This window comes from Balaenoptera musculus, chromosome 6 (assembly GCF_009873245.2).
Source record: "Balaenoptera musculus isolate JJ_BM4_2016_0621 chromosome 6, mBalMus1.pri.v3, whole genome shotgun sequence".
NCBI classification, from domain to species: domain Eukaryota; kingdom Metazoa; phylum Chordata; class Mammalia; order Artiodactyla; family Balaenopteridae; genus Balaenoptera; species Balaenoptera musculus.
In genome coordinates, this window is record NC_045790.1 from 102608902 (window position 1) to 102635957 (window position 27056).

General features: G+C 52.0%; 1 protein-coding gene across 7 annotated transcripts; it reads right to left on the reverse strand.

Moving 5' to 3' along the window:
* Positions 1 to 1925: 1925 nt before the first annotated feature.
* On the reverse strand, positions 1926 to 26842 carry TRAF1 (TNF receptor associated factor 1). 7 transcript variants are annotated; one of them, XM_036856245.1, is made up of 9 exons: positions 26701 to 26842; positions 24532 to 24586; positions 22974 to 23737; positions 20952 to 21036; positions 12167 to 12232; positions 11260 to 11670; positions 9601 to 9778; positions 7457 to 7605; positions 1926 to 5375 (listed from the first exon to the last, which is right to left on the reverse strand). In XM_036856245.1, exons 3-9 carry the CDS (start codon positions 23111 to 23113, stop codon positions 5157 to 5159), a joined length of 1248 nt encoding a protein of 415 aa, XP_036712140.1. In that variant the 5' UTR covers positions 23114 to 23737; positions 24532 to 24586; positions 26701 to 26842; the 3' UTR covers positions 1926 to 5156. The 7 variants fall into 7 exon arrangements, with proteins under 7 accessions (XP_036712140.1, XP_036712138.1, XP_036712139.1 ...); XM_036856243.1 differs by lacking the exon at positions 26701 to 26842 and adding an exon at positions 26433 to 26616; XM_036856244.1 differs by lacking the exon at positions 26701 to 26842 and adding an exon at positions 25944 to 26022.
* Positions 26843 to 27056: the final 214 nt, after the last annotated feature.

Sequence of the window (27056 nt, forward strand, 5' to 3'; positions counted from 1 at the left end):
CCGTGGCCTGTGTCAATCCTACCCAAGAGGTCCCGCCAGGTGGAGTGCTCCAGGCAAGCACATCTCCCCTGGAGGAGAAGGGCTGGTGGCTGGTCCAGAAGGGACATCACATCCATCTGACCCTCTCCTGCTCCCCAAAGCACTGGAGAGGACACCACCATGGGTAAAACCTCTCATTGTGGAGGCAGAGACCTGCCTGCTAGCTGTGTAAACTTGGGGAAGTTGCCTGGCCTCTCTGAGCTTGTTTCTTCATCTATAAAGTGAGGAAAACAGTGCCTTCCTCCTAGGTCAGTTATCAATATTAAGGGTGGTACTTGCAGGTAATGCAAGTAAAGTAGGTGCTCAATAAGCTGTAGTTCTCATCATTGTTATGGTTGTTTAAAAATGAACCTGCAGTCTGTGCAGACCTAAAACCGATCTCACCTTTCTGTACCATTTCCACAACATTGTGCTGATCACGTCATGGGATAAGGGTTTGAATCTGGCATAGACTGATCTGGGTCCAAGTCCTGGCTCCCGGCACTTGTGTGACCGTGGGTGGGTGATTTTTACCCCTCAGAGCCTGGGTTTCCTCCTCTATAAAATAGGGGTGATAATGATCACACCTCCTCTTGGGGTTTTTATGCAAGTTTCATGCAATGATGCCTGTGAGCCCTCAGCTCAGTGTCTACCGGTAGGCTCGACACTCCATGACTGTTTGGGATTCTTGTTTCTGTTATTATTAGACTGGGACCCCCCCAGTGTCCAAAACTAGTGGTTTCCACAACCTTGGCATCCTCATAGCAACACTGTGAGGCTAGGATTTTCACCTTCATGCAGAAGTGGAAACTGAGGCTTAGCAAGTCTCTGCTCTGGAGCTCAGTAGGGGAGCAGGGGTCAGTAAGGGGAAGTGGGTCCTGTCTGCTCCGCTGGGGTACAGCTGCTTGAAAGCAGAGGAAGCATCACTCTCCCCGGCCCAGGTGGGCACCGCGTCCCGCCCACTGGCTTCTGGACCTACGGTCTCTTTCAGACCCACAGAGCAAATCCTCTCCTGAGATCTCCAGGAGCCCTGCCCAGACACCAGATGAAAGGCAGAGAAGAGTCCAGGAGCCCTGCAGTCACGTGATCTCAGACAGGCTGCTCCTCTTGGTGCCTCAGTTTCTCCATCTGAGTGTGAATCACATCAAAAGTGTGAATCCTGATCCCACCACTGATTCAGACTGGGCTTGAACACATATCTCCCTCTTCTTAGTTTCCGTGGCTTCGCCTATGAACGGGGGCTAACGGAAGAATGGGATAAGGGGGTGTTAAGTGAACAAAGGAGAGCATAAAGCTGTAATTAGTATGATTTAAATGCATTTTTCAAAGTCCGTGTGTGTGTGTGTGTGTGTGTGTGTGTGTGTGTGTGTGTGTGTGTATCTACTGTTTCAAAAAGACATAGAAAATTTATTAAAATGTTTCTAGTCGTACTCTCTGGACACTGGGCTCATGACTGATTTTTACTTCCTTTTGTATATTACATTTGTAGTTTTCCAGTTTTTCTACCATGAGTATGTGTCTCTTACAATCAGAAATGAACAATTAGGGGCTTCCCTGGTGGCGCAGTGGTTGAGATTCTGCCTGCCAATGCAGGGGACACGGGTTCGAGCCCTGGTCTGGGAGGATCCCACATGCCACGGAGCAACTAGGCCCGTGAGCCACAATTACTGAGCCTGCGCGCCTGGAGCCTGTGCTACGCAACAAGAGAGGCCGCGATAGTGAGAGGCCCGCGCACCACGATGAAGAGTGGCCCCCACTTGCCGCAACTAGAGAAAGCCCTCGCACAGAAACAAAGACCCAACACAGTCATAAATAAATAAATAAATAAATAAATAAATAAATAAATAAATAAAAAAGTTAGCTGAAAATTAAAAAAAAAAAAGAAATGAACAATTAAAGGCATAAATAGTCGTCCATATGGCTCAGGGTGGTCCGAGGATCACCTGTGGACACCCCCGAGGTGGCCTGTGAGCCGCCGGGTGACAGCAAACGTTCCCTTTGCTGACTGTGCTCACGCGCCCCTCCTGGGCACCATCGGGGTGACATTGTGGTTCCCACGGGCAGGCCCTCTGGCTGGGAGCAGAGGGACCCGTTGCCTCCCAGGGCTTCCCGTGAAGATGTGACCTCATCTTGGCTGAAGACACAAAAGGAACGGAAGATTCCTCGTCAATCTAAAAGAAGGAAAGTAACTAGAAGCAAAGACCTGGCTTCTAATTCCACTGCCTCCCTTTCTCCCACCTGACATTAGGCAGGGCACCTGGCCTCTCTGGCCTCAGTTTCCCAGTCTCTAAAAGGGGATTACACCATGCTTGCCTCACAAGGGTTTTGTGAGGATCCAATGAAACAGCAGCTTTGCCTGCGTCTTGCCTCCCCTCCTCTTGAATCATCTGTAAGAGGTGAGACATCAGGTGTTTGGTGCACTTAACATAGGGCTTTGGTGGAAGGTAAATTAGTAACGGTTTCAAATCATCATCTCATCCTGCTGTTAACAGCCTGAAAGGTCACACGCAGGTTGATTTGGGAACCTCCCACCCAGTGCTGCTACTTTCGGGCAGTTGGGACCACCTTAGATGCCTTCTTTGCTCCAGCCCATCCTGCCTTCCTGCCTTCCCCTCCGCGGTTCCGCCTCCCAGACCTTACCTGAGGGCAAGACTGCATCCCATCTCTGGGTCTTTACTGTCCCTCACACCCCTATCCTCTGCATCTCAAAAATATTTTAAGGGTGAGTTTACAGGCCACCTCTTCCAGGAAGCCCTCCGTGCTTCAACCAACAGATCTGGGTTCCTGTGCTGTCTCTGAGCCTCTCTTATGTATCAGTTTCAATGAGCTACTTATACCTGTTTCACCCACTGCACTAAGAGTTTCTTGAGAGTAGGGTGCACATCTTACCGTTCCCCACGCCCTAGGGGCCAGCACAGTAGGTCTCAATAAAGCTTTACCGAAAGAATGGCTGCAGGTCACAGTGTCTGAAGAGAGTATGTGTCTTTTCCCATCAGATACAAGCGATGAAAGGGACAGAGTGATATTTGTCCCTAGTAGTGCTTGTCCCACAAATTGCTTGTTAGCTTAGTGAGTAGGGATGATTTTTTTTTTTTTTTTTGGCCAGGACACCAGCTTTGAGACAGATGTCCCCATCACTTGCTGGGCCAGACCTTTGTTTCTACACACATCAAGGAAGCATGTCAGCCTCATGACAGGTTGTCAGCAGCGGGGACGAGAAAAAGAAGCCCTGACACGTTTGTAGCCTATCACGTGTGGCAAGATGCCATTACACTACAAAGCACTAGGGCTCGGGTATCATATTTGGGCCTCGTGAAAACTTTGTGAGCTGGGCAGGGCCAGGCAGGATGCTTCCCCGTGTTTGTAAATGAAGAGGCTGAGGCATGATGGGATACCAGGTCTGGACTAGGGGTGGGTTTGGGTTTTCTGATATACTGACCCCACTGGGCCGTGCTGCTCCGTCACCGCTTATGTGAGCATCATCCTCACAAACGCTGGGCTAGAGAGGACAGGCAGGGCTGCTGACCCATTTCACAGATGAGAACCCTGAGGGTGTGAGGCGTGAAGCTCATCACAGCCTCGGCAAATAGAGGAAGAGTAAGCTGCAGGGAAGGCTGGTGGGGAGAGGAGCGGGGGGTCTGCCCTGCATCTCTGAGCAGCAACGTGCAGCCTCAGGGCTCTGGAAAGACGGGCGAGGGTCCCTACAGGAACTGGTTGTGTAGGGACCTCCAAGGTGAGAAGACAAGCATGGGCCGCAGCCAGGCCAGGCCAGGTGGGCAGTGGTGCCCGGGCCTTTCTCTCTCTAGCCTCTCCTGTGTAGCATCTCCTTTGAGGTCACAGAACTCAGCGAGGGAGGCAGGCCGGGGCGGTTCCCCCATTACAGACAGAAGACTGAGGCAGAGAGGCATGTTCCTGCCAGCACACCAGCCTTGGATGCCACCTGCAAAACTGACAGCACCACCCAGAGCTCACAAGTCACCACCAACTCCCACAACCATACCCTTTATGAAAAGTGCAAAAGAGATTTTTAAAAAATTCTTTCTTTGGTTTTATACATATAAAAGGACAACATCTGCGGGTGGCTCAGCGGTCCTTATCCGTCAACTAGAGATGTGGTTACCTTCGTTCATCGGGTGACACGGGATTCTGGAAATGGCCGAGAGTGGGGCCCCCAGGCAGGCAGTGTGGAGAGTCTGTGCCCCTCTCCTTCTCCACGCTCCTTCCAGCTGCCTCTGGGAGCTAGGGACCTGGTTTCACCTGGAGGAGGTGGAGGGGCGCTCAGCTGGGGGACGTGCAGGACACAGGGCCTCTGCGTGGCTCTGCATGGAGGGCAGCGGACTGCCGGGCCCAGGGTGGCAGGTGCCGTGCAGGCCAGCTCAGCCCACCTGGCGGTACTGAAGGTGAGTCAGGAAACTGGAGGGCATCAGGCTCCTGAATGTGTCCAGACCCCCTGCGGCACTAGGCCTCATCTGGCCCAGGAGGCCTAGAGTCAGAGACTCTGGGTTGGAAGGAACCATGAAGGTCTTCAAAACCACCCCTCCCCCCATTTGATGCCCTCCCTGCAGCATAGCCCCCTGGTTTTGCTTGTTCACCTCCAGTGCTGGGGAACTCGGTCCAGGATGGGACAGATTGAATTCACACTGGCACCCTGTCACTTCCACCCCCTGGTCCTGGTTCTGATCCCAAGCAGGACGAGAGCAAGCTCACTCTCCATGGCGGCCTGCAGAGGTCTTCCCATCCCTGGAGCTTCTTTGCTGAGGTCCCACATCTCCAGCTCCCCATCCACACCCCAGACTGGTCCCCACACCCTCCCCATCTTGGCCGGAGTCCATCTCAACATTCAGGGCCGGGTGGCTCTCAGGGCTCCAGTGCTGCATGCTCAGTGCAGGGGGATCAGTCCTGCACCACCTCCTTTGGGACCCTCTACCCTTGTGGGCCCAGTCCAAGGTCCTGCCACACTAAGCTGATAGCTAGCCACGGTCAATCTGTCAGCTCGGCTCACATCATGCCAGCCCCGGCCCATCATTGTGCCTTGGGATCTTGGGCACCAAGGGCAGGACCTTAGTCATCTTGCTGAACCCCCGTCTGAGCGGGTGCTCCCTCGGGACCCGGGTGCGGCTTGCTCGGCCCCTCCTGCCCTAAGCGTTTGTCTCCACGATGCACTTGAGGAACATGGTGTCGTCCTTCACGTAGGCATGCTTGGGTGACTGCAGCTTGTTGAGGGGGAAGAAGAGCGGGCAGCCGCTGGCCACATTGGTTTCGCTCTGGGGCCGCTGGAAGGATGCTGAGTTCAGGTCGGGCCGGAAGGCGTCGATGGCGTGCTCACGGTTGTTCTGGTCGAGCAGCATGAAAGTGACCTGCGGGGCAGAGGCCGGTGGGAGGTCAGGGGCCGGGTCTGTGCCCGTCACCCGTGCAGCCCCTCTAACCCTGAGCTCACACTGATCAGGAGTCAAAGAAACACGTAAGGACCACACATGGCGTACAGTAAGAGCCCGGAAACGGAAGCACCTGGTACTGTGAGCAGGCTTCAGGGGTGTCCTATGATTAGAGCTCAGGTGTTATAACAGGAAGGGGGGATTCAGATGCCACTGTCAATTGTGGTTGGCTGTTGGGGGCTAAAGGTGGGACTAAGCCCGGACAAGGAGGCTGGACTCCATAACCCAAGATGTCCCTTCCTGCACTGAGATGTCTGTCTGATCCTTCAAACACAGCTGGACCCTCCCAGGCAAGAGCAGACAGGCCTTCCACTGAGCGGAAGGCAATCAACACCCTGAAACATGAACCCAGCTTCTGGTCTGTACAGGGGCGCTGCGTGCCTCCGAGAAGCCAATGATCTGAAAGTGACACACAGCCTCCTCCCCGACACTCGTCACTGAAATGCCCATCGCCCACTGCAGCAGTTCTCAAACTTGGCTGCACTTTAGAATTCCCTGGGAAGGTTTGAAAATTCCCGATGCTCAGGCTTCACCATCTACGGTAGTGAGACCCAGTCATTAGTATTTTGAAAATCCCCCCAGCACATATGGGAACCACTGACCTACTGACTCATACCCAGACCACTGTGGCACTACCGCTCCCACCCCACCTGCTTGCCCTTATCTTCCTCCACCCCAGCTGAGGTGTGGAGTCCACACCCTCCCCTTCCCTCCCCGACTCCCTTGCTGCTGCCGTTCACCTGCGGGGAATCCCTGCCACACTCCCACCTCCGGCCGCCCTTATAAGCATTTTTAACAAACTTTATTTTTTAGAGCAATTTTAGGTGCACAGCAAAACTGAATGGAAAACACAGAGATTTCCGAGTACGGTATCCCCACACGACCTCCTACACTGTCAACTTCCCCACCAAAGCGGTACATTTGCTACAGTTGATGAACCTATGTTGACGCATCTTATTCACCCAAAGTCCCTAGTTTAAGGTTCATTCTTAGCATTGTACATTCTATGGGTTTGGACAAATGTATAAGGACGCGAATCTTATCATTATAATATCATTAAGAGTATTTATAATGCCCTAAAAATCCTCTGCGTTCCACCTATTCATCTCTCCTCCCCTCCATGAAATCCTGGCAACCACTGATCTTTTTACTATCTCCACAGTTTTGCCTTTTCCAGAATGTCATATAATTGGAATCATACAGTATGTAGCTTTTTCAGATGGGCTTCTTTCACTCAGTAATATGCATTTAAGTTTCCTCCATATCTTTTCATGGCTTGGTAGCTTATTTCTTTACAGCACTGAATAATATTCCATTGTCTAGATCTACCAGAGTTTATTTATCCATTCACCTACTGAAGGACATCTTGGTTGCTTCCAAGTTTTGGCAATTATGAATAAAGTTGCTGTAAATATCTGTCTGCAGGGGTTTTGTGTGGACGTAAGTTTTCAACGCATTTGGGTAAATACCAAGGAGTGTGATTTCTGGGTCACATGATAAGAGCATGTTTAATTTTGTAAGAAACCACCAAACTATCTTCCAAAGTGGCTTTGCCATTTTATAGTCCCACCAGCAGCGAGTGAGAGTTCCTGTTGCACCACATCCTTGCCAACACTGGGTGTTGTCAGCGTTTGGGATTTCGGCCATTCTAAAAGGTGTGCAGTGGCATCTGCCGCCTCCTTCCCTTTTTCTAAGAATGCTGTCAGTTCAGGCTAGCCCCACAGGACCTCCTCCAAGAAGTTTTCCTTATTCACCCACCACGTGAACTTCATCTCTACGTGTCTTTCAGGGTCGCTGGTCCAAACATTTTAGCTCCTAGACTCAGAATGCAGCAAAGAGCCTTGGCTACTAGATGTGAACTCAGGCTCTTGTTTTATAAGAGGGGAAACTGACAGCACGGAGGGCAAAGGATCTGCCGAGGTCACACAGGCAAGTTCATGGCTAACTCAGGACCAGGACCCAGGTTTCCTCCACCCCAGCCCCACTGTCCCCCAGGCCCATACCTTGTTCCGGAAAGGCCACGGCAGCAGAGCGTCATACTCCCCTCTCATGATCACGATGAAGAGGGACAGGTGGGTCCTCTTCCCCGTCCCGTCCCCATTCAGGTAGAGCCGCAGGCACAACTTGTATCCGTACTTGGCAGTGTAGAAAGCTGAAATGAGGAAGACAGAGTCAGCGCCGAGGCAGCTGGAGAGTGCTGGACTTTGCAGATGAGGAAACTGGGACTGGCAGTTAGGCATGCCCAAGTCATGGCTCAAAACTACAAAATTGGGACTTCCCTGGTGGCGCGGTTGTTAAGAATCTGCCTGCCAATGCAGGGCACACGGGTTTGAGCCCTGGTCCGGGAAGACCCCACATGCCGCGGAGCAACTAAGCCTGTGCGCCACAACTACTGAGCCTGCGCTCTAAAGCCCGCAAGCCACAACTACTGGGCCCGCGTGCCACAACTACTGAAGCCTGCGTGCCTACAGCCCATGTTCCGCAACAAGAGAAGCCACCGCAATGAAAAGCCCGCGCACCGCAACGAAGACCCAATGCAGCCAAAAAACAAAAAAACAAAAAAATGAAATCTGGGGATGGAGCTCAGCGTTCTTCTCCGTTATAGAGCATCAAATCTTGGAGATCATCTGGCCTGGTGGCTGTCAAAGGCCATCAGAATCACAGATTGCCCCTGGAGCTTCTGACTCAGTAGTGCCGGGGTGAGGACTGAGAACTGGCATTTCTAACAGGGGAGAGAGATGCTGCTGGCCCTGGGATCACACTTCTGATTTAACCAACCTGCATTTTGTAGTCGGGAACCCAAGCCCAGCAAGGGGAAGTGGCTGGCCACAGTGTCACAGTGTACCGCGGGCAGAGACAGAATTAGGGGCCAGGCCTCCTACCTCCCAACACGGACTTCTTTCTGCTGCGCTAGGCCAAGCGGTTGGGGTCTCCTGGAGGCTGGGAGAGGGTGGGGTGGCTCACAGTTCTGCCGGCCACTGCTGGCAAAGGCCCCCGGGATGAATCATCCCCTGGTGATTAGGCACAGGGGCCTGTGGGCTCTCTCCCTGGGCAGCTGAAAGAGCCATCTGAGTGTGGGTTCCAGTAACCGTCACCATGAGGGCCCTTCTGGGAGGGGCTGAGCGGGGACAGGGTGTGGAGGGCATGCAGGAAGGAGTGGAGGAGGGACAGGCTGACAGTCTGACTCATCTGTGCCCCTTGTGTTTTGGTAGAACAGGAAGCCAGAGACACTGCTTGCTTTTTCCCTCTTTGGAAAGAAGCCAGGACAAAAAAGCTTACGTGTAGGAGACGAGGCCACCCCCTGAAGGGGCTGTCCCTGTTCCTGAGCAAAGGGGGCTGGCTTCGGGACCCAGCCTGCTCTGTGGTGTGGGGCAAACTCCCATGCCCCTCTTAATCCCAGCACTGTTGACCTTGGGTGTGTCAGAGGAGCAGATGGCCAGGAAAGGCATGAGGCTGGAGCAGATGTGAGTGGTGGTTAAAACCGCCATGGGCAGAAATCCTCCTTAACGACCCACCCGTTTACTTAGATGCACAGGAGTGAGGCCAGGGGAAAAGCACACAGGTCTGAGCACAAATACACACATTGTTACATAAACAGGTATCAGTTAATTAAGAGAAACATCAACAGAGTAACTGCCTACTTTATGCAAGGCACTGTGCCAGGCCCAGGGGCCCCAGAAACGACTCAGAACTGCCCCAGTTTACACAGTACTCAATCACGTGCTCCCCACCGTGGTACACAGAGAGTTCTCCACTTGTTCTCCATTGGAGTTCTCCATTTCAGGTCTCTGAGGGCGGGGCCCCATGGTATTTACCTGTGAAAGTCACCCTGGGCTTCCCTCGCATCTACACAAACTTTGGTTCACAGCGCACTCTCTTTCACAACCGATATCCACACAATGTAGATCATTTTATTCCTAGTTGCAGACCGTGACGGATGTCCAGGGAGGTATGCTTGGTGCAAACAGCCCCTGCTCCACGCGGCTGAGCGGGGAGGGGCCTACTACCTCCGCGGGCCTGGTAGGGCCGGGGGCCTGAGTGGACACTGGCCTAACTGGACGCAGCCCGCCTGTCAGAGCGGAACAGCCCCCCACACCCCCCTGCCCGCCTCCCCCAGCTGGCGTCTGTGCCCCCGGGGAGGCCTTACCTGGGGAGAAGAGGCTGACGGTCCTGCCGCAGGCTGACTCATGGCACCGCCTGGTGACACTGGTGACCTTCCATAGGAAGGTGCCGTCGTAGGAGGCCTCTTCCATGAGGCGGAAGCTCTGCTCCAGCTTGCCCAGGGCCTGGTCTTTCTGGGCCAAGGTCTGCTGCAGCTCCACCACCTGTGGCGGGGAAGCCCATTCAGCCAGGGGCACCAGAACCCAGCTTGGCGGTGGGATGGGGATGGCGGGATGTAGAGACAGAGCTGCCCCCAAATTTGCTTTCCTTGCCTTCCTCAGCCATGTGCATCTGCCTTTGTACATGCCGTCCCTCCTGCCTGGGATTCCTTTCCCTTCCTTCTCCACTGGCCAACTCCTGTTCGTCCGTCAGGAATCTGGCTCACGGAGTTCTTCCTCTGCGAAACACTTAACCACTGCCCTAGCTCAGCTGGTTTCTCTCTTTCATCTTCGATCTTATAGAGGCTTTACAACCATCTGAGATATATTTTTCTGCCCTTCAAACAGGATAGATGGTCTTCCCTATCAACGGCTGGGCCCATGCTCATTTTATCTGTGTCCATGCCTTGCACAGTGCCTGGCACGTAAGAGTAGAGCCAGGAAATTCATTAATGAACTGAAGACACAGTCACTGCCCTCGGGGAGGCCATCACCTTCCAACTGGGGCAAGAGTTACATAAACAAATGCTTTACTTCGCCACTCAAACCCAGTGCCTGGCTCTTCTGGTAGGTTGCTCCACTGACATTTGAAAGAATACAAATTTATTCTTGGGTGTACTCAGGTAGGGAAGTCAGGAATGGAAGTGAGTGTCCTTAAAGAAAACTGAATCCCTAATTTTATGGATGGGAAAGTTGCAGTCCTGTGACTTGCTCAGATCTATACAGCAAGTTAATGGTGGACCTGGAACTAAAATCCAGGCCTAACTCAACATGAGACGGTGAGGTAATGTTGCTGCCCCCCACCAAAAAGCAACATTAACATGGTGACTGGTTATATTAAGAAAAGTATAAGCTCTGGAACAAAGGAGGGGACAGTCTGGCGCAACCAAGAACTGTCAGATAAGTGGATTATCTGGTGGTTTGGGACCACCACTCTGAGTGTGTGGAATCCTTTAGAGGCTGAGCCAGAACATATGAGGACAGCATGAAACAATGTGCTCTGATGAAGGGGTGAAGGCACTGGGGGTGTTTAGCCTAAAGAAGGAAACACTCAGGATATTATTACTGACTGCTCATCTCTGAAGGGCTTCCATGGGGGCTAGAAGTCAGATGTTTTGGGGGCCCTAAGGGGCAGGGAAGACATAGGAGGCTGATTTTAGTTAAGTATGAGGGAGAACTTTCTAGCGGTGCAAAATGTCCAGCTGTGGAATGAGATGCTTGCGGTGGGAATAGCCTATTGCGGAAGTTCAAGCGAAGGAAAGGAAGCAATGGATGGGGGAGTTTGACCTTGACTATAACTTCTGACTCAGTCCTCTTCCTAGAAGGTTTTGGGATGCAGGAGAGACATTTTTGAAGGAGGAGTGAGTGGTCTGCGCAGGGAGAATGCTTAGGAGGAAGGCTGGTCCTCTGCTCTGGAGACAAGATGGGGCGGGGCGAGGGGCGGCACCCTGAGCTGCCTTGAGGGTAAACGTGCCTCCCATGCTCACCCTCCGTTCCAAGCTCAGGATGTGCTCACGGTCCAGCTGGCTCTGGTGGATGGAGGCGGCCAGGGCCAGGTGGGAGGCCTCCACCTCCTTGTTGAGGACGGCGACGATGTTCTCGAACACGCACAGCTTCCCCTCCAGCTCCGTCAGGAGCTTCTCCTTCATGAAGTGCTGCAGGGCCAGCTCCTCCTGGCTCTCGGAGCAGGGGGCCCGGTAGCAGTCCACCTCTAGGTCCCCAGCTGCCTCCACAGCCCCCTGCAGCTGCAGGTCTGACAGATTCCGCTCCAGGGCCATGGGCCCAGACCCCAGGCCAGAGCCCAGCTGGGCCTTCCACTGTTTCATGAACCCTAACAGCAGGTTCAGGTGGGTGGCCTGGGAGGTGACCTCATGCTCCTGCATGAACTTTGGGCCCCCCTGCCAAGAGAGTGGGGCTGATCAGTGAAAAGAGAGGGGGAGGGAGGACCAGGGAGCAGTGGAGAGTCCTGCCACCAAAGGTTGCCAAGGGAAGTCATATCCATTCACCCGGCCAAGGGAAGTGTACAGCAAGAGGGATTCGGAGAAGGACCCTGGCATCAGACATACCCATGGTGAGCTCTGTCCATCCCAGCCTCCAGAGCAACAATTCTGCCATGCCCTTGAGCGCAGTGATGATTCAGGACCATGGAGAGAGGCAAAGGGGCTTTTGGGGGTGCGGGCGGTGGTCATTTTTGTGATGCTACAATGCTCAGGTGAGACATTAAGAACTTCCCTGAGTACGAAGATGATTTACCAGTGATTTTGTTGCTTGGGAAAGTCATGTAAGGTACATCCAGAGGCGTAGCTTGATGTTGTGGGAAAATCCCGGAGGGGCTGAGTGGGAAGGTCTGAGACTGTAGCGTACAGATCTCCTCTCTCACACTCAGATGCTTACCTTGAAGGAGCAGCCAACACCTGCAAAGGGACACCCAACTCCAGCCTCAGCCACCTCGGGGTGATCCTGGAAATAAGAATCATGTCACTGGATGTTATGGGGCTCCCAGTGGCACTGGGGCTCTCTGCAAAGCACCAGCATCCACCAGGCATGAGCTGGGCTGGGCCACAAAACTTTGCACATGCTGTTTCTTCTGCTTCAGCCCTCCCGTAACCCTCCTTCAAAACAAGAGCAGGGCCCCTGCTGTGATCCTGGGAAGCGCTGCCAGCTCTCCTGATGGGACATGTTCCACTCAGCCCTGTAATCATCATTTACTCTTTGGTTGCCTCCACTGGTCTGGGGGCTCTGTGAGGGCCCCTAACAAGCAACTTGACAATACTGTTAACCTATGTATAAGTCTGAGGAGTTTACAAAATGCTTTCATAGTCATAATTCTTCCTAGGGCCCCTAACAACACTTGGGGATAGCAGGGTAGGTTTTTTGTTCCCATTTGATTGATGAAGAAACTGAAGCTCACAGAGGGGCAGGGATTTACTCAAGGAGGAACAGCTAGGAAGCAGCACAGCTCCAGGGCTCCTCCCACCCCACATCTCTATCTCTTATCAAGAGTAAGCCCAGGAGAGACTGGGAGAACATTTTTTCCAAAACATAGACCTGGAAAGGGCTTATATCCAGAATATATAAAGAACTCTTACAATTCAATAAGACAAACAACCTAATACAAAATGGGTAAAATACTGAACAGATACTTCACAAAATGAGATATACAAATGACAAGCCTATGTAAAGATGTTCAACATCACCAGTCATCAGAGAAATGCAAATTGTAACGAAATGCCACTGTCCACTCGCTAAATGGCTAAAATTTACAAAGAACGATAATATCGAGCTTTGGTGAGGATGCGGAAGAACTGAAACACTCATAGGTTGCTAGGGGGAATGCAAAATGGTACAAACGCTTTGGGAAAATCTATGGAAGTACCTCATAAAGTTAAATCATACTTACAAAGTAACTTACTTACAGACCGTGCTTATCAAGTTATCAGACAACCCACATATTCCACTCCTAGGAATTTACCCAAGAGAAAGTGAAAATATGTCCGGGTGTATGTAAATGTTCACGGCAGCTTTACTCATAATAGGCCCACACTGGCAGCAATCCAAGTATCCATCAACTGGTGGATGGATGAACAAAGTGTGGTATATCCATACTCCAGGACACTACTCAGCAGTCAGATGGACTAAATTACAAATATGTGCAATAACATGGAGGGACCTCAAAACATGCTAAATGAAAAGAGTCAAACACCAAGGACTACATACTAGGATTCTATTCTTACAAGATTCTAGAAAAGGCAAAACTATAGTGACAGAAAATAGACCAGTGGCTTCCTGGGCTGCAGCTGGGGGAGACTGACTAAACAAGGAAACAAGGAAGCTTTTTCTGGTGCAGAAACATTCACCCTCCTGACTGCAGATCATACGATTGTATACATTTCCCAGCATCCATCAATCTGTACACTTAAAATGAGTGAATTTTATTACATGTAAATAATATCTTGATTTTCCAAGAGCTTTGTTGTTGTTTTTAAGAATAACCTCATGGGGTGATGTGAAGGGAGATTTGGATGAAAGGAGGGGAGGACAGAGGTCTTTTGGGCTGGGCAAATACAAAGCCACACTAGTTATTATTCTCTAAAAGTAAAATAAGTGAGAGCTGTGGGCTTAATGAGTACAGTTGGTTTGGGACACAGAGCAGAGCCCCGCAAAAGGCCACCCCCCACTTTGCCCCATTGCCCCGGCCTTCAAGCACAAGTTGTTCCCAACAAAGAATAGAAAACAGATGTTTTACTGGGGAGGGGTGGGTAGCCTTGTCAGGGAGACTGCAATGGCTTTGGAAAGTGCCCTGTGATGCAGCCTCTCCCAGCAGGTAGCTTCCCGACATGAGGGAAAGATGGAGGGCCTGAGGCCAGTGAGGAACCTGGCGAATGCACGAGGGGTCATCTCTCAGGCCCTGAAACTCCCTACAAGCCCATGATTCGAATCCTCTGCAGTTCTAAGGGTATATGCTTGATGTGAGAGTCGGAGGGAGGTAAAAAGGTGAAAGTGATAAAACTAACGGTGGGAGTCCAGCATTGCCCACAGGTGGAGGGGCACATGTTCCTTTGGCAGCTGAGCCCTGTGGTGTTGTGTCTGTGCAGTGAAAGCCCACGCAGGCTGGCAAGTGCTACATGGGTGGAGCGGGCCTCCTTATTACCATGTACAATGGGAGTGGGCTGGGACCAGCCTCTCACGTCTGGCAGAGGAGGGGCAGGGGGTAACTTGAGAGGCCGCTGGTGGCCAGCCAGGCTGCCCAGAGTCCCACCATCAGTCACTCAGTCTCTCATTCCTTGGGGTGCTTTCCAGGGTTAAGGGGGTGGGCTCTGGAGCCAGCCTGTCGGGGTGCAAACCGCATCTCTGTCACTTCACACACTAGCTGTGTGGCCCTGGGAGAGCTATTAATTTCTCCATGTCTCAGTTTCCCAGTCTGCAAAATGAGGATAATAACAGAACTCCCCCTTATAGAGTTATGGTGAGGATTAAATGCCATAATACATGTAAATTCTGACATGAGTGATCTATTGTGCTATAACAAAATACCACAAACTTATTGGCTTAAAACAACCCCCATTGACACTTCCCTGGTGGCACAGTGGTTAAGACTCCACGCTCCCAACGCAGGGAGCCTGAGTTCGATCCCTGGCCAGGGAACTAGATCCCACGTGCACGCCACAACTAAGGAGCCCACCCACGTGCTGCAACTAAGGAGCCAGAGAGCCACAACTAAGGAACCCGTGAGCCACAACTAAGACCTGGTGCAACCAAATAAATAAACAAACAAACAACAACAAAAAACCAACCCACATTTTTTGGGTTGGCCAAAAAGTTCGTTCTGTTTTTTTCATGTTATGGAAAAAACCCGAACGAACTTTTTGGCCAGCCCAATATTATCTTACAGTCCTGGAGATCAGAAGTCCTAACCTCAAGTGAGCAGGATCGTGCCCCTTCTGGAGGCCCAAGGTGAGCACCTGTTTTCTTGTTTTTCCAGCTTCTGGAGGCCGCCCGCATTCCTTGGCTCAGGGTCCCTCCCTCCATATTAAAAGCTAGCAGCAGAGCATCTTCCAATCTCGCTCTGATTCTGATTCTCTTGTCTCCCTCTTTTGAGGACCCTTGTGATAACAATAGGTTGACCAAATAAGCCAGGGTCATCTCCCCATCAAAAGATCCTTAATTTAATCACACCTTCAAAGTCCCTTTTGCCATTGTTATGGGCTGAGTAGTGTCTCCCCACCCCAAATTCATATGGGGAAGTCCTAGCCCCCATGAACATGACTGTATTTGGAGACAGAGTCTTTAAAGAGGTAATTAAGTTAAAATGAGGTCATTAGGGTGAGCCCTACTCCAATATGACTGGTGTCCTTATAAGAAGAGAAAATTAGGACACAGACATCCAGAGGGAAGATGATGGGAAGATGCTGGGAGAAGAGGGCATCCACAAGCCGAGGAGAGAGGCCTCAGAAGAAACCAACTCTGTCTAGAACTTCTTGCCTCCAGAACTGTGAGAAAACAAATTTCTGTTGTTCACACCACCCAGTCTGTGGTACTTTGTTACGGCAGCCCGAGCAGACTAATAGTGCCATGTGAGGTAACATATTCACAGGTTCCGGGGATTAACACGTGGGCATCTTTGGGGAGCATCATTGTGCCTGACGTGGTGCTCAATAAATGTTACCCATGATTAGTAGTAGTAGTACTATTATTAGCAAAATTATTCCTATGGATTAAGCACTGCCCTTGGGACATCTTTTTCCTTTTGCTAATGGCTGTCACATACATGCATCTCATTTAATCCTCACATCTCAAAACTCTTAATAACTAATTCTGTAAAACCCTATTTTCCCATTAGATTTCCTTGGGGGTGGCTAGAGGTAAGGAACATCCCTAAATACATTTGTATTTATACAGGACCAAAGCATTTTTGCAGGTTACCTCATAGGATCCTTACAATAATCCTTTGAGGCAGGCAGGGGGGGATTAGTTTCACCTTAATACAGGGTGGGAAACCTGGGCGAGCAGCTTGCTCCACGTCACACCAAGCTTGCACATGTGAGAAGCCGACTGAATCCGGGTCTTCTGTCCCCCAGTTACGAGCCCTTCCGGGCTTGCTGCTCTCTCCACACCTGTGGGAGCACGGCCCCATCGTATCTCCCAGGGCCACGAGGAGGAGGTCGGGGCTTTGAGGTTCTGCCTCTCTCATGTAGGTGAGGAAGCTGAAGCTCAGAGATGGCCGGTGACTTGCAGGATGCAAGTTTGGGGCAAAGCTGTGGTAGAGGCCAGGGGCCTGGAATCTACGTCCAGGGTCCTTCCTCCCCACCAGGAGTCCTCGCCTTGACTAAAGGGTAGCCTCATCTGAAGTCCAGGGACCGAGCGGACTGGAGAGGGAAGGGGCTGGGGTCACAGAGGAAGAACGGGGCATCTGTCCTGAGCCAAGCCTGTGCCTGTCTGGTGCCACAGGAGGCCCCTGTGTGAGTGGTCTCATTGCTTGCAAACTGCTAAAAATAAAATTCGCAGTGGAATTTCCTCTGACGAGGAAACAGAGAAAACAAAATCCCAGCCCTGAGGGAACACTTGTCCTTCTGTCCACGTCCGAGAAGTCTGGGGGTGTGTGGTGTTCCCAGCTTCCCTGCTTACCCAGGCCCTTTGTGACGGGGTCAGCAGAGAGCTCCATCAAAGGGCCCCCACTTGGGGACCTGGGGGCCTCCGAGAATGTGAGTGTCAAGAGGGTGCCGGGAGCATGAGAGCTGCCTCCGTGAAGCTACTGCACAGAGCGGAGGGTCTGCAATGTGCCAGGCACTTCCCACGCTGCTATGCTGGGCACTGAGGCTGGCCAAGGTCTTGGATGCCTAGAGGGGCTGTTTTTGCTTGGGTCTCAGCTAGTGCTGAGGGAGAGGCACTCTACAGTGACAGGGTGGACTTGGTCCGCTCGCCACTTCCTGCCCCCCTCTGTACCTGAGTCAGTTTCCTTTCTGGCAACCTCTGCTTGGGTCAACTGCCACCTCCTCCAGGAAGTCCTGCCTGAGTCCCCTAGTTGAAAGTAGTCTTGCCCATTCCTGTTTCCACAGCATTTTGTGGATTCCAGCACTTAAGGCTGACTGTGTATTTAAACCTGTGTAAAACATTTGGGGGTGATCCACCATCTGGAGGCAGCAGAGAGAAGATGTCAGCAGCCTAAGGGGCAAGGGTGGGAGCCTGGCTCTGCCCCCCCTTTGCTGTATGACTGGTGCAGGCACACCTCTTCACTGAACCTCGATATATTACCCACTGGTGAAATAGGGGTATCACCACTGCCCATGACACAGGATGTCACAGGATCGATAAGGTTACAGATGCAATTGTCAAGCTCAGAAGTGTAAGGGGGTTCATTTCCAGGCACTGCATTTCAAAGGACACAGATATGCACAGAGGCTGAGGACAGACTCAAGAGGGACGTGGTCAGCGTCCTTCCACAGACTCAGGACCGCCTCAGGGGACAGGAGGCTGACTGACTTGCTTTTTGTGGCCCCAAGGGAGACAGACTTCAGCTCAGTACAAACAAAGAGGAAAATGGTACAATAGTTCCCCATGGTGGAAGTGGTGGTTTCATGCAGTAGTGAGCTCCCCGTCACTGGAAGGACACAAAGCCACTTGGCAGGAATCCAGTACAGAACGGAAATTGGACTAGACAGCTTGACCTCCTATCATTTTCTGATTCTAGAATAATTTAAGGCACTCTTGTAAGCCACTGGCAGCAGATGCCAGCTTGCTTTTGACCTTCCTGGGTGACCTCAGAGGGAAGAGAGTGAGAGAAACAATCCCATTCATAGGGTCTCAGGCAGACAGAAATGACTGCTATTTCCCAGCCACCGGGTCGTCCCCTACTTCATTGTCACTTCTGTAGGAAGGTCATTCTAGGCAAGAACCAAGACTCTAACCAGGTCAACAGTAATCCTTTAATATCTGCTTCTTACATGAGCTAATCAGTCTATAGGGCTTTGAGCACTTCTTAGAGAGACATTAATCTAATGAAGTCAGAGGAGGAGGACAAACTGATAAGCAGATGGCATGGAAAGTGTTGCAAGAATGGGCACCTCGGGGCTTAGCTCAGCTGGTCTCCGGCCTGGCCTGTCCACCCCACCTTCACTTCCCAGGTTTCCCCAGATGCACAAACTGCAGAATCACCACGTATGCAAAGTGTTGATTTATAATCAGCTGCTTTCCTTTGGTCAAAAGTCCCCCCAAAGTTCCCATTGGGTCAGAAGCTGGAGGAGTCCCTGGTCTTTCCACTTGTGGCTTTGTGCAGGTGTCAGACCACTGGATCACCCCACCCCCCCAGCTTTCCACTGGGGGTGTACCCTCCTCCCACTCTGTAGCCTGTTCCAGTGCCTGTAATTCCATTATTAGGATCACTTCATTTGGTTTAAGGCAGCAAGTTTCAAACTGTGCTCTGCAGGGCCCTAGGAATCCCCAGTGTCTCTGAGGGGTTGGGACAGGAGAAGGAAGTGGGGTAACCAAAAGGACAGGGTTCCAGGCTCCCCTTTAATCAGAACGCTTCTACTTTCATCTGATTTCACATTAACAAAGATGAAAAAATTAAGACTACTGGGTTGAGAGATATTAAAATATCTCATCTTTATGTTATCTAAGATTTGCACAATGAATCTGTATTCATTTTGTTAAGAGGCAAGAATAAAACAAGTCAAAACAATAGTCCTGATGCCTTCCGGCAGGCAGGTGCCTTAGAAAGCATCTAGCCCATGTCCTCTCTTTCGAGGGTGGAGTACAAAGATGCTCAAATAGGGAGGCTTGGAAAGTTATCCCATGGGTGTTAATCCTATTAGCTCTTAACCACATTGTAGAGTATAAAGTTCTGGGGAAATGCACTAGATCCTTACTATTATTCCCTTGAGGACCTGCAGGGGGAGAGGGTTGCTGACAAGAAGACAGGAAAGCCCTCAAAACCAGCTCTGGTGGGACAGGAAGTTCCTCCAGCGCTCCGCAGGAGAGGGGCCAGAGCGGAGAAGGGGTAAGGAGGCGTGGAGACCTGCCTGCCTCTGGTTCCACAGCGAGAGGGAGAGCCGCCCTGCCAGCCACCGACTGGCAATGGGACGTTGCAGGTGCTGGAAAGACCCTGCACAGTCACCCTAGCATCTGCATTTTCCAGGTGGAGACAGGGGAGTCATCTCAGCCATGCACTGAATTATAGAGCCATCCTCAGACACCAGGCTCCTGACCCCTGGGCCACGGTTCGGGCAAGGGTGGAGCTTTGGTTGAAAGGAGCCGGTGCCTCACAGTGTGGACAGTGCTGGTGGCCGAGCTGGCGAGACCCTGGTCACGAGGGAGCTTTGCAATGAGATGCCCCTGTGGGTGTCGGGGCCCATGTGTAAGAGGGGGTTAGGTTTACGGCAGGGATTCTTAAAGCTTTGGAGTCACAGACCAATACCAGTTTGTTTGCTTTTTAAATTAGGAGAGTAACATAAAGATTGCCATTTAAAAATTTTACTAAACAAAGGCTTTACCCCGAATTCTATCACCTATCACGATCATTTCCTTTATACAAAGACATGAATAGGAAGGGCATCATCTCAGAGTAAAGGTTGACTCTATGAATGGAAAGAATTTAGTTTTATAAGAAAAACTCATGACAATTTCCTTATTTTGTTTTAATCATTTTTGTCATGAACTGGTGGGAATGGACCGGTGCTGGTCAACACGTGGGAACCTCTGGGCTGGACAGATTACCTGGGAGGGTCCTTCTCCAGCTCAGAAGGAAGGGCTAGGGTTCTAAACTGATGCCTGAGGGTATCTCTTTGGCCCCTCACACTACCAAAGTTGCATCTTATTCCCGGAAGCACGGTTTGGCAGAGCCGGAGAAGTGAGATGAGGATGGCCTGTCCCTGTCTGAGGGCAAACAGGGCCAGAAAGAACTGCCTAGGTCAAGAGTTGGCAAACTTTTTCTGTCAAGAGCCAGGTAGTGAATATTTGGGGCTGTGAGGCCTCTGTTGCAACTATTCACCTCTGCTGTTTCAGGACAGAAGCAGCTACAGGGACTTCCCTGGTAGCACAGTGGATAAAGCTCCACGCTCCCAATGCAGCGGGCCCAGGTTCGATCCCTGGTCAGGGAACGAGATCCCACATGCATGCCGCAACTAAGAGTTCACATGCCACAACTCAGGAGCCTGCCTGCCGCAACTAAGACCGGCACAACCAAATAAATAAAAATAAATAAATATTAAAAATAAAAAAGCAGCCACACACAAGACATATATACGTGAGTGAGTTGTGGCTGTGAACCAATATAACTTTATTTAGGGACCTGTAAGTTTGAATTCCTTATAATTTTCATGTGTCACAAAATCTCATTCTCCTTTCAATTTTTAGAAACCTCTTAAGTGTAAAAACCATTCTTGGCTCGTAAGCTGTACAAACAGGCGGCAGGCTGAGTTGGGCCCACAGGCTGTGGTGTGTTGACCCCTGTCTAGATGCTGTTCTCACCCTGAGTCTGTCACAGGTCGGCCAGGTGGCTTGGGGTAAGTTGCTTCCTCACCGTGAATGTCAGTCTCCTCACTGCTGACAAAATGAATTCAGTCTAGACTCAGACAAGGAAGGAGCCACCTGGCAGGGACTAGGTGGGCAGATGCCTACTTGGCCTCCTCCCCTGCCAGCGGAGACAACTGACAGACAGTCTTTCCTGGCAGTGCCAACTTACCTGCTCCTGAGACATAAGGCTTCCTGGCCTTTCGGATGGTGTGTCATCCCCTTTGCATTTGGGACAGATGCGATCCTCACCATTCCTGGGGACACATGAACAAATGCCACTGAGTGAGGCATTCACGACTCCATGGCACCAACCTCCGTCCCCAGAGCTCCAAAAGCCTAGGCCTTGCCCAGTGTGGCAGCTGATACCAATGAGCATGCAGCTCCACAATCCCAGACCCACCATTCCCAAACCAATGTTTTCCTGTAGTTTGCAGTGAGCTTCTCTGGCAGCCAAACCTGATCTGAAGTGACTAGAGGCTATTAAAGCCCCTACTTATCCCACTTAGTGTGAATATTTATGTTAGCAGAAATATTCATTGCTTGATTATAAGGTGCATCCCCAATCCCCGCTGGAAGAATTACACAGTCATGCACTGACTTGCTTTTCTAAAATCTGAAAAACTTCTGCATTCCAAAATACATCTGACCCCAGGGGTTCAGATAAAGGATTGTGGATGTGCAGCTATATTAGTTCTTCTCAGCTTCCTCTATTTTATTTCGGTGTCTTATTTTTAGTAATTACAGATGACCATGGCCTCTCAGAATAAGAAGGGGCCTCCGAGAACACCTAGCCTGAGGTTCTCAACCAGGAGTGGGTGCCAGACTCTGCATGGGGTGACACATGGGCCTATGTGCTTTAACAAAGCTCCCAAGCGATCTGATCCTCAGTGAGAGCCACTGGTCAGGCCCATTTTACAGGAAGGAGAACGAGGCCTCAGAGGACGTATGGATCAACCAAGGTAGAGTGAGGCAGGGGCAGACCTGGGCAGAGCTCTTCAGGCCTCAGGCCTGGATCCCTCGCCCGCCTCTGCCAGGTTTTGGAAAAACAGCGAAGGAAGCCAAGAGACCCATTGCAAAAGCCTGAGATGAAGCCAGGATGGTAAAACCAGTCAAGCTTTGCTCCTCCCCCGCACCTGCCCTTTTCACCACCACCTCTCCCCTCCTTCTCTCAGCCTCCTCCTTTGTGAAAGCGTTGGAACTCCTCAAGCTTGCCTGAGAAGTTTCCCACCTTCTTAAACTGTAAAGTCCCAAACAAAGGTCATGCTGGGGGTGCATGGCAGTTTAAGAACACATTTGCCAGGAAACTGACCTGGGCAAACTGACCTCATCTGTCCATTAGGCCTCATTGTCCTCATTTGTAAAATAGGGTAATAATAGTATCCACCTTTCCAAGGCTCTTCTGAAGACACAAGGAAAGAGTGCTTGGCACACAGTTGGTACATAATAGCTGCTTAAGGTGGGATACTGATGATCATATTGATGTCACACCTCTCTGAGTTATTTATATTTTAAATATAAATATACACATATTTTAATATATAATATACAATGTAAATTATATACGTATATTTTATACACATGCAAAATGTGTGCATTATATATAGATATTTATATGCAAATATATACATATTTTATATATACATACATAAATATATAATACGTGAATATACTAGATATTTTTGTCCCCTTTAAAAGCATTCCCAGCAAACAGTCTGAGGTGATGGGTGATATTGTGGAAGAAGATATATTTGTACAGCAGTTTGTCATTTACCAGGGAGTTTATATTCATTATTACAAGAATTTTTTGGAATGTTATTGACTGGGCCTTGTAACAAATCTGGGAGGTAGAAAATCACTTTACAGGCATTTTACAGACAAGGAGGCTGAGTCTTCGAGACATCAAGCAATTTGCACAGGCCACACAGTAAGTAGCCCAGCTGGACCCAGAGGCTCTCCCCCAGACCCCGGATGGCCTTCTGCTAAGGGAGCTGACGTCTTTCTGTGACTACTTCTCCTTCTACCAACAGTCAGACAGGGCAGTATCCGGGACCGCGAGGAACAGGTGTGGAAGCTGAGGCCAGAGAGATGAAGTCACCTGCCCAAAACCACGGTTCCTCTCACCCTTGCCTCCCGTGAGGGGTCCCTCCCTGGCACCTCCTTCCCACCCGCCTCTTCTCCTCCGACCCCTCACCTCACGTTCTCAGAGAGACAGACGGCGCAGCAGAGGGGCCTGGGCTCTGGTGGGTCCTGGCAGACGGTGGGGGGGCACCCAAAGGGGAACTCGTTCTCATCGGGGGCCGGGCGGGGGCTGCTGGCCGAGCCAGAGGCCATCTCGGGGTCCCAGGCTGGCTGGTGGGGGGGCCCTGTTCAAGCTCCTCTGTGGAGGGGACCAGCTGCGTGGAGTCTGTGCTGGGAGAAGAGGTGAGTTCTGTCCGGGCCACCCTCTCTGATGAGCAGGAGTCTGATGATTTTATCTTCTCGCTGGCTTGTGTGGTTCAACGTCACAGCTGAGTCACAGCAGGGATGAGACAGGAATTACCCTTTGTGGTGAAAAAAATCCCCTGGATGGTGACTGCAGGCTCTAGGAGTGTCCAGTCATTCTTTTGAGCAAGAGGGAGGGGAGAGCAAGTCAGAGAGAAAAAAGAACCGTGTCACGGACTTTCAGGAACCACAGTTAGAGTTTCCCCTGTCGGAGGACCTCAGGCTGCCACTGGCTTCCTCCACTTCCTCCCCAGGGGACAGGGGCAGAGAGAGCCCCAGTCGGTGACTTGTCTATGTTCCCTGGAACCTCCGAGCAGCCTAGGATCCTCGGTGTGGGTGTTCAGTGCCCCAGTGGAAATCCCCAGGGTTCTGGAGTCAGGTCCAAAAATGCAAGTTCCATGCATATTAGCTCTGCCCTGTCCAGAGTATCTTAGGTAAAAGTCACTTTTGCACAGCGAGTCTCGGTTACCCCATCTGTAAAAAAAAAAAAAAAAAAAAAAAAAGGAATTGCAACAGGATTATCTCCAAGCCTTCTCTGGGGTCTAAAATTCTGGGACCCCATGGCCAAGGCCAGCAGGAAGGCTTCTGATGGCCCAGCCCTGCCCGTGGCGTTCTTCGTCAGTATGTGTGACACCTGGCCCTCCCCTCCTCTGAAGTCCGAGGCCTCAGGACCATGGACTGCTCCGGGCCCTACCTCCACGGCCCCACTCAGGAAGTCATAGGTGGCCACAGACTCGGATCAGGCGCCACCACTTCCTGGCCCTGAGGAGAACAAAGGTCTAAATAAATACAAGGTCACGAGGAGTTGGTCTCAGCAGCCAAGTGGGACGCAGATCCATGGTTGTGTGGGAAGCATGGCTCCTGGCACATCTACCATGCCCCAGGCAACATTTTCCTTCTTATTCCTTAGAGCAACCTGTTAGGAATTCCGCAGGCATGTGGAGGCACAGAGGAGCAAGAGGCCTGGTCCAAAGTCACACAGCACCTGGTGGTACAGCACGATGACCACCAGATCTGTGGGACTCTAAGCTCTGTGTTCTTCCTCCCATTCAAGAGGGGCAAAAACAAGGCAGCTTGGTGGAGCCCAGGATGGAGGTCAGAGCTTCTAGCCTTTGCTTTCTCACCTATCAAATGGAAAAGATGATCCCTCCACATCTTTCTATTCTGCTGGGTTGCTACTAGGGGTTTTGCAAACTTTCATAGTAGTTTCAAATCACAGGCTTTGCGGTCTGACAGATCTGAGTTGGGATCCTGAGTCCATCACTTACTAGTTGTGGGTCCTGGGACAAGGTCAGTAACTTCTCTGCGCCTCAGTTTCTGCATCTGCAAAATGGGATTAATATTAATACCTACTTCACCTGACTTGTAATAACTAAATGAGATCATGGGTGAAAGCATGGCATGGTGCACGGCCCAAGTGAAGTGCTCGAAAAGCTTTGATATTGATGATGGCCACAGCCCTTCCAGCTCCTCAAGGTCACGAAGAAAGATTAAAATGGTAAGTTATGTTTATATAGTGTTTTCACATCCATCAACTTTAGTTGAGCCCCACAAGTGGGCAAGGCAGGTCAGACACTGTCCTCTGACCCTAGTAAATTCAACTGTCCACCTTCCCGGGCGCAATGCTGAGTCTGCCAGGGGTTGCTGGCAAAGAGGGCATGGCACCCTACCCTACTGCTGCAGTGGAAATCAGGACCTCCACCCTCACCCGGGCCAGCCCTGGCCTGGCCCTCTCAGCAAACGACCTTGAGGCCTACTTCAGAGAAAGACTATCAGAAAGCCACTCACTTAACCACATACCCCAAACCTGCAAACTTCCCTGCATCCCCACCTGCTCCCTCCTTCCCTTGGTTTGGCACAGGAACCCAAGATTTCTCTCTCCATCCAAGTTCTTGGGTCCCTTTCTCTCTGCTCCCTTTTCTCTCCACTCTGTCTTCAATGCCTCCCAGCTCCTTCTTATCGCATCAAAATACGTGCAAGCTGCTCTAATAATTAAAAGTGAAGAGTAACAGGTACTTTTAGTGCTGTGTTAAGTGCTTTTACAGGCACCATCTCATCTAATCTTCACGTGAACCCTATGAGGCAGGTATTGTCATCTTCATCCCCATTTTACGGAAAAGGGAACTGAGGCACCAAGAGGTTCAGTGACATGCCCAAGGACTCCCCGATAGTGAGTGGGGACTCGGGAGCCCTGAGCCTGTGTTCTAACCACACATGGTGCTTTAAAACGCCCTTTACCCTCATTCCACATTCCTCTCCAGCATCTACACCTTCTCACTTTAACATAACTTCTAGAAAATACTGTCTACACGGGTGCTCCGCTTCCTCACTCCGATCTCCATGGAACCATCTCCCCAAGGTTCTCAAGGTCGAGGTTGCCAAATGCCCGGGGCTTGTCCCAGTTTCTATCCAACCAGCCCTGTGGTCAGCACCTGACACGCCTCTTGGCGCCTCCTTTCCAGTTCCCTTTCTTGCCGTGGCTTCCTGCACCCCTTCCGTGCTCCCCCCCGCCCCCACTTCTGTGGCTGCTCCTCCTTGTGTCTCCTTGACCCCCTTCTCTTCCACTCTGAACCGCCATCAGCCCCATCTCCGAGGCCCCACCCGCGGGGCCCGAAGACGCGGAGTCTCTGCGCTGCACACCCGCATCTCCCCAGCCTTCCACTTGTCCTTCGGGGCGCACCTGGACCAGACCCCACTTTCCCTGGGAGTCCCGGTGGGCCGCCCCAGAATGAGGTTGGGCTCCCAGCTTTGCGATCCCACCGCGTCCCGCAGCCGGAGAACAATGCCCCCCCGCCCGGCTCAGTGATGCCTGTCCGTGTCCCCCAGCCCCGTTCGTGCGCCCCCCGCGGGCTGGTGACGGCCGTCTCGCCACCGCCACATCTCCGGATGCGTGCGGAGCGATGGGAGCAGAGCGGCGCCCGCGACTATTCAAGGATGAGCCACCGCAGGGCTGCCCCGGGCGCCCGCAGGAAGGGCGGGGGCAGCGAGGCCGGGGCAGGGCTCTGCAGCCGGGATTCCAGGTCCCGGAGGCGCGCGGGGGGGCCCGCACTTGGGCAGCCCCCGCCCCAGAGAGCGGGAGCCGGGCTGTCCCGGGCGGGGAGCGCTGGGGCGGCGGCCGGGAGCCTCCGCAGTCCCGGGGCGGGTGGGGGCGGGGTGCAGTGCAACCAACCTTGGCGCCGCCGCCGCCGCCGCCGCCGCCTCCCAGCGGCCCGGCGGGAGCTTCCGGTGGCGCGAGGACTCGGCTCAGGCGGCGGAAACCGGGGAGGGCAGGCCCGGGGCCCGGAGCCCGGGGCCCGGGGCCCGGGGGCCGGTTCCTGCAGCGGGAGCCGCCTTCCGTGGCGGCCTCGGGGGCGGGGCGAGCGCTCCCCGGATGGGGAAACTAGGCCCGGGGCGGCATCCGCGGCGTCGCAGGCTCTGTTTTTCCACTGAAGACTTACCTTCCGTTCTCCTTCCCCCCGCGCGAGTTCCTGGCACGTGTGTGGGACTCAAAGTATTCGCAGACTAAACGAACACGGACCTGGGACTTGAACCCCCATCCTGTCCCCTGCCTGCCTGCAATCCCGCGTGGGGTGGGGCGAGCAGCAGCAAAACCCGAGTCTTAGCCCTCTTAGATTCCTGCAGAGATCCTAGCACAGTGTCAGGCTCGTCCAAGCTTATTGGGTTGGAGCAATCAGCGAAGAGACGTAGAGGGGTTCTGAAGGCACGGCGCTTCCACAAAACTGGGTGTTTTCAGGAACCGTTTCTGGTTTTGTCTAAACACACACACACAGCCACTTATTCCCTATGAAGTTTG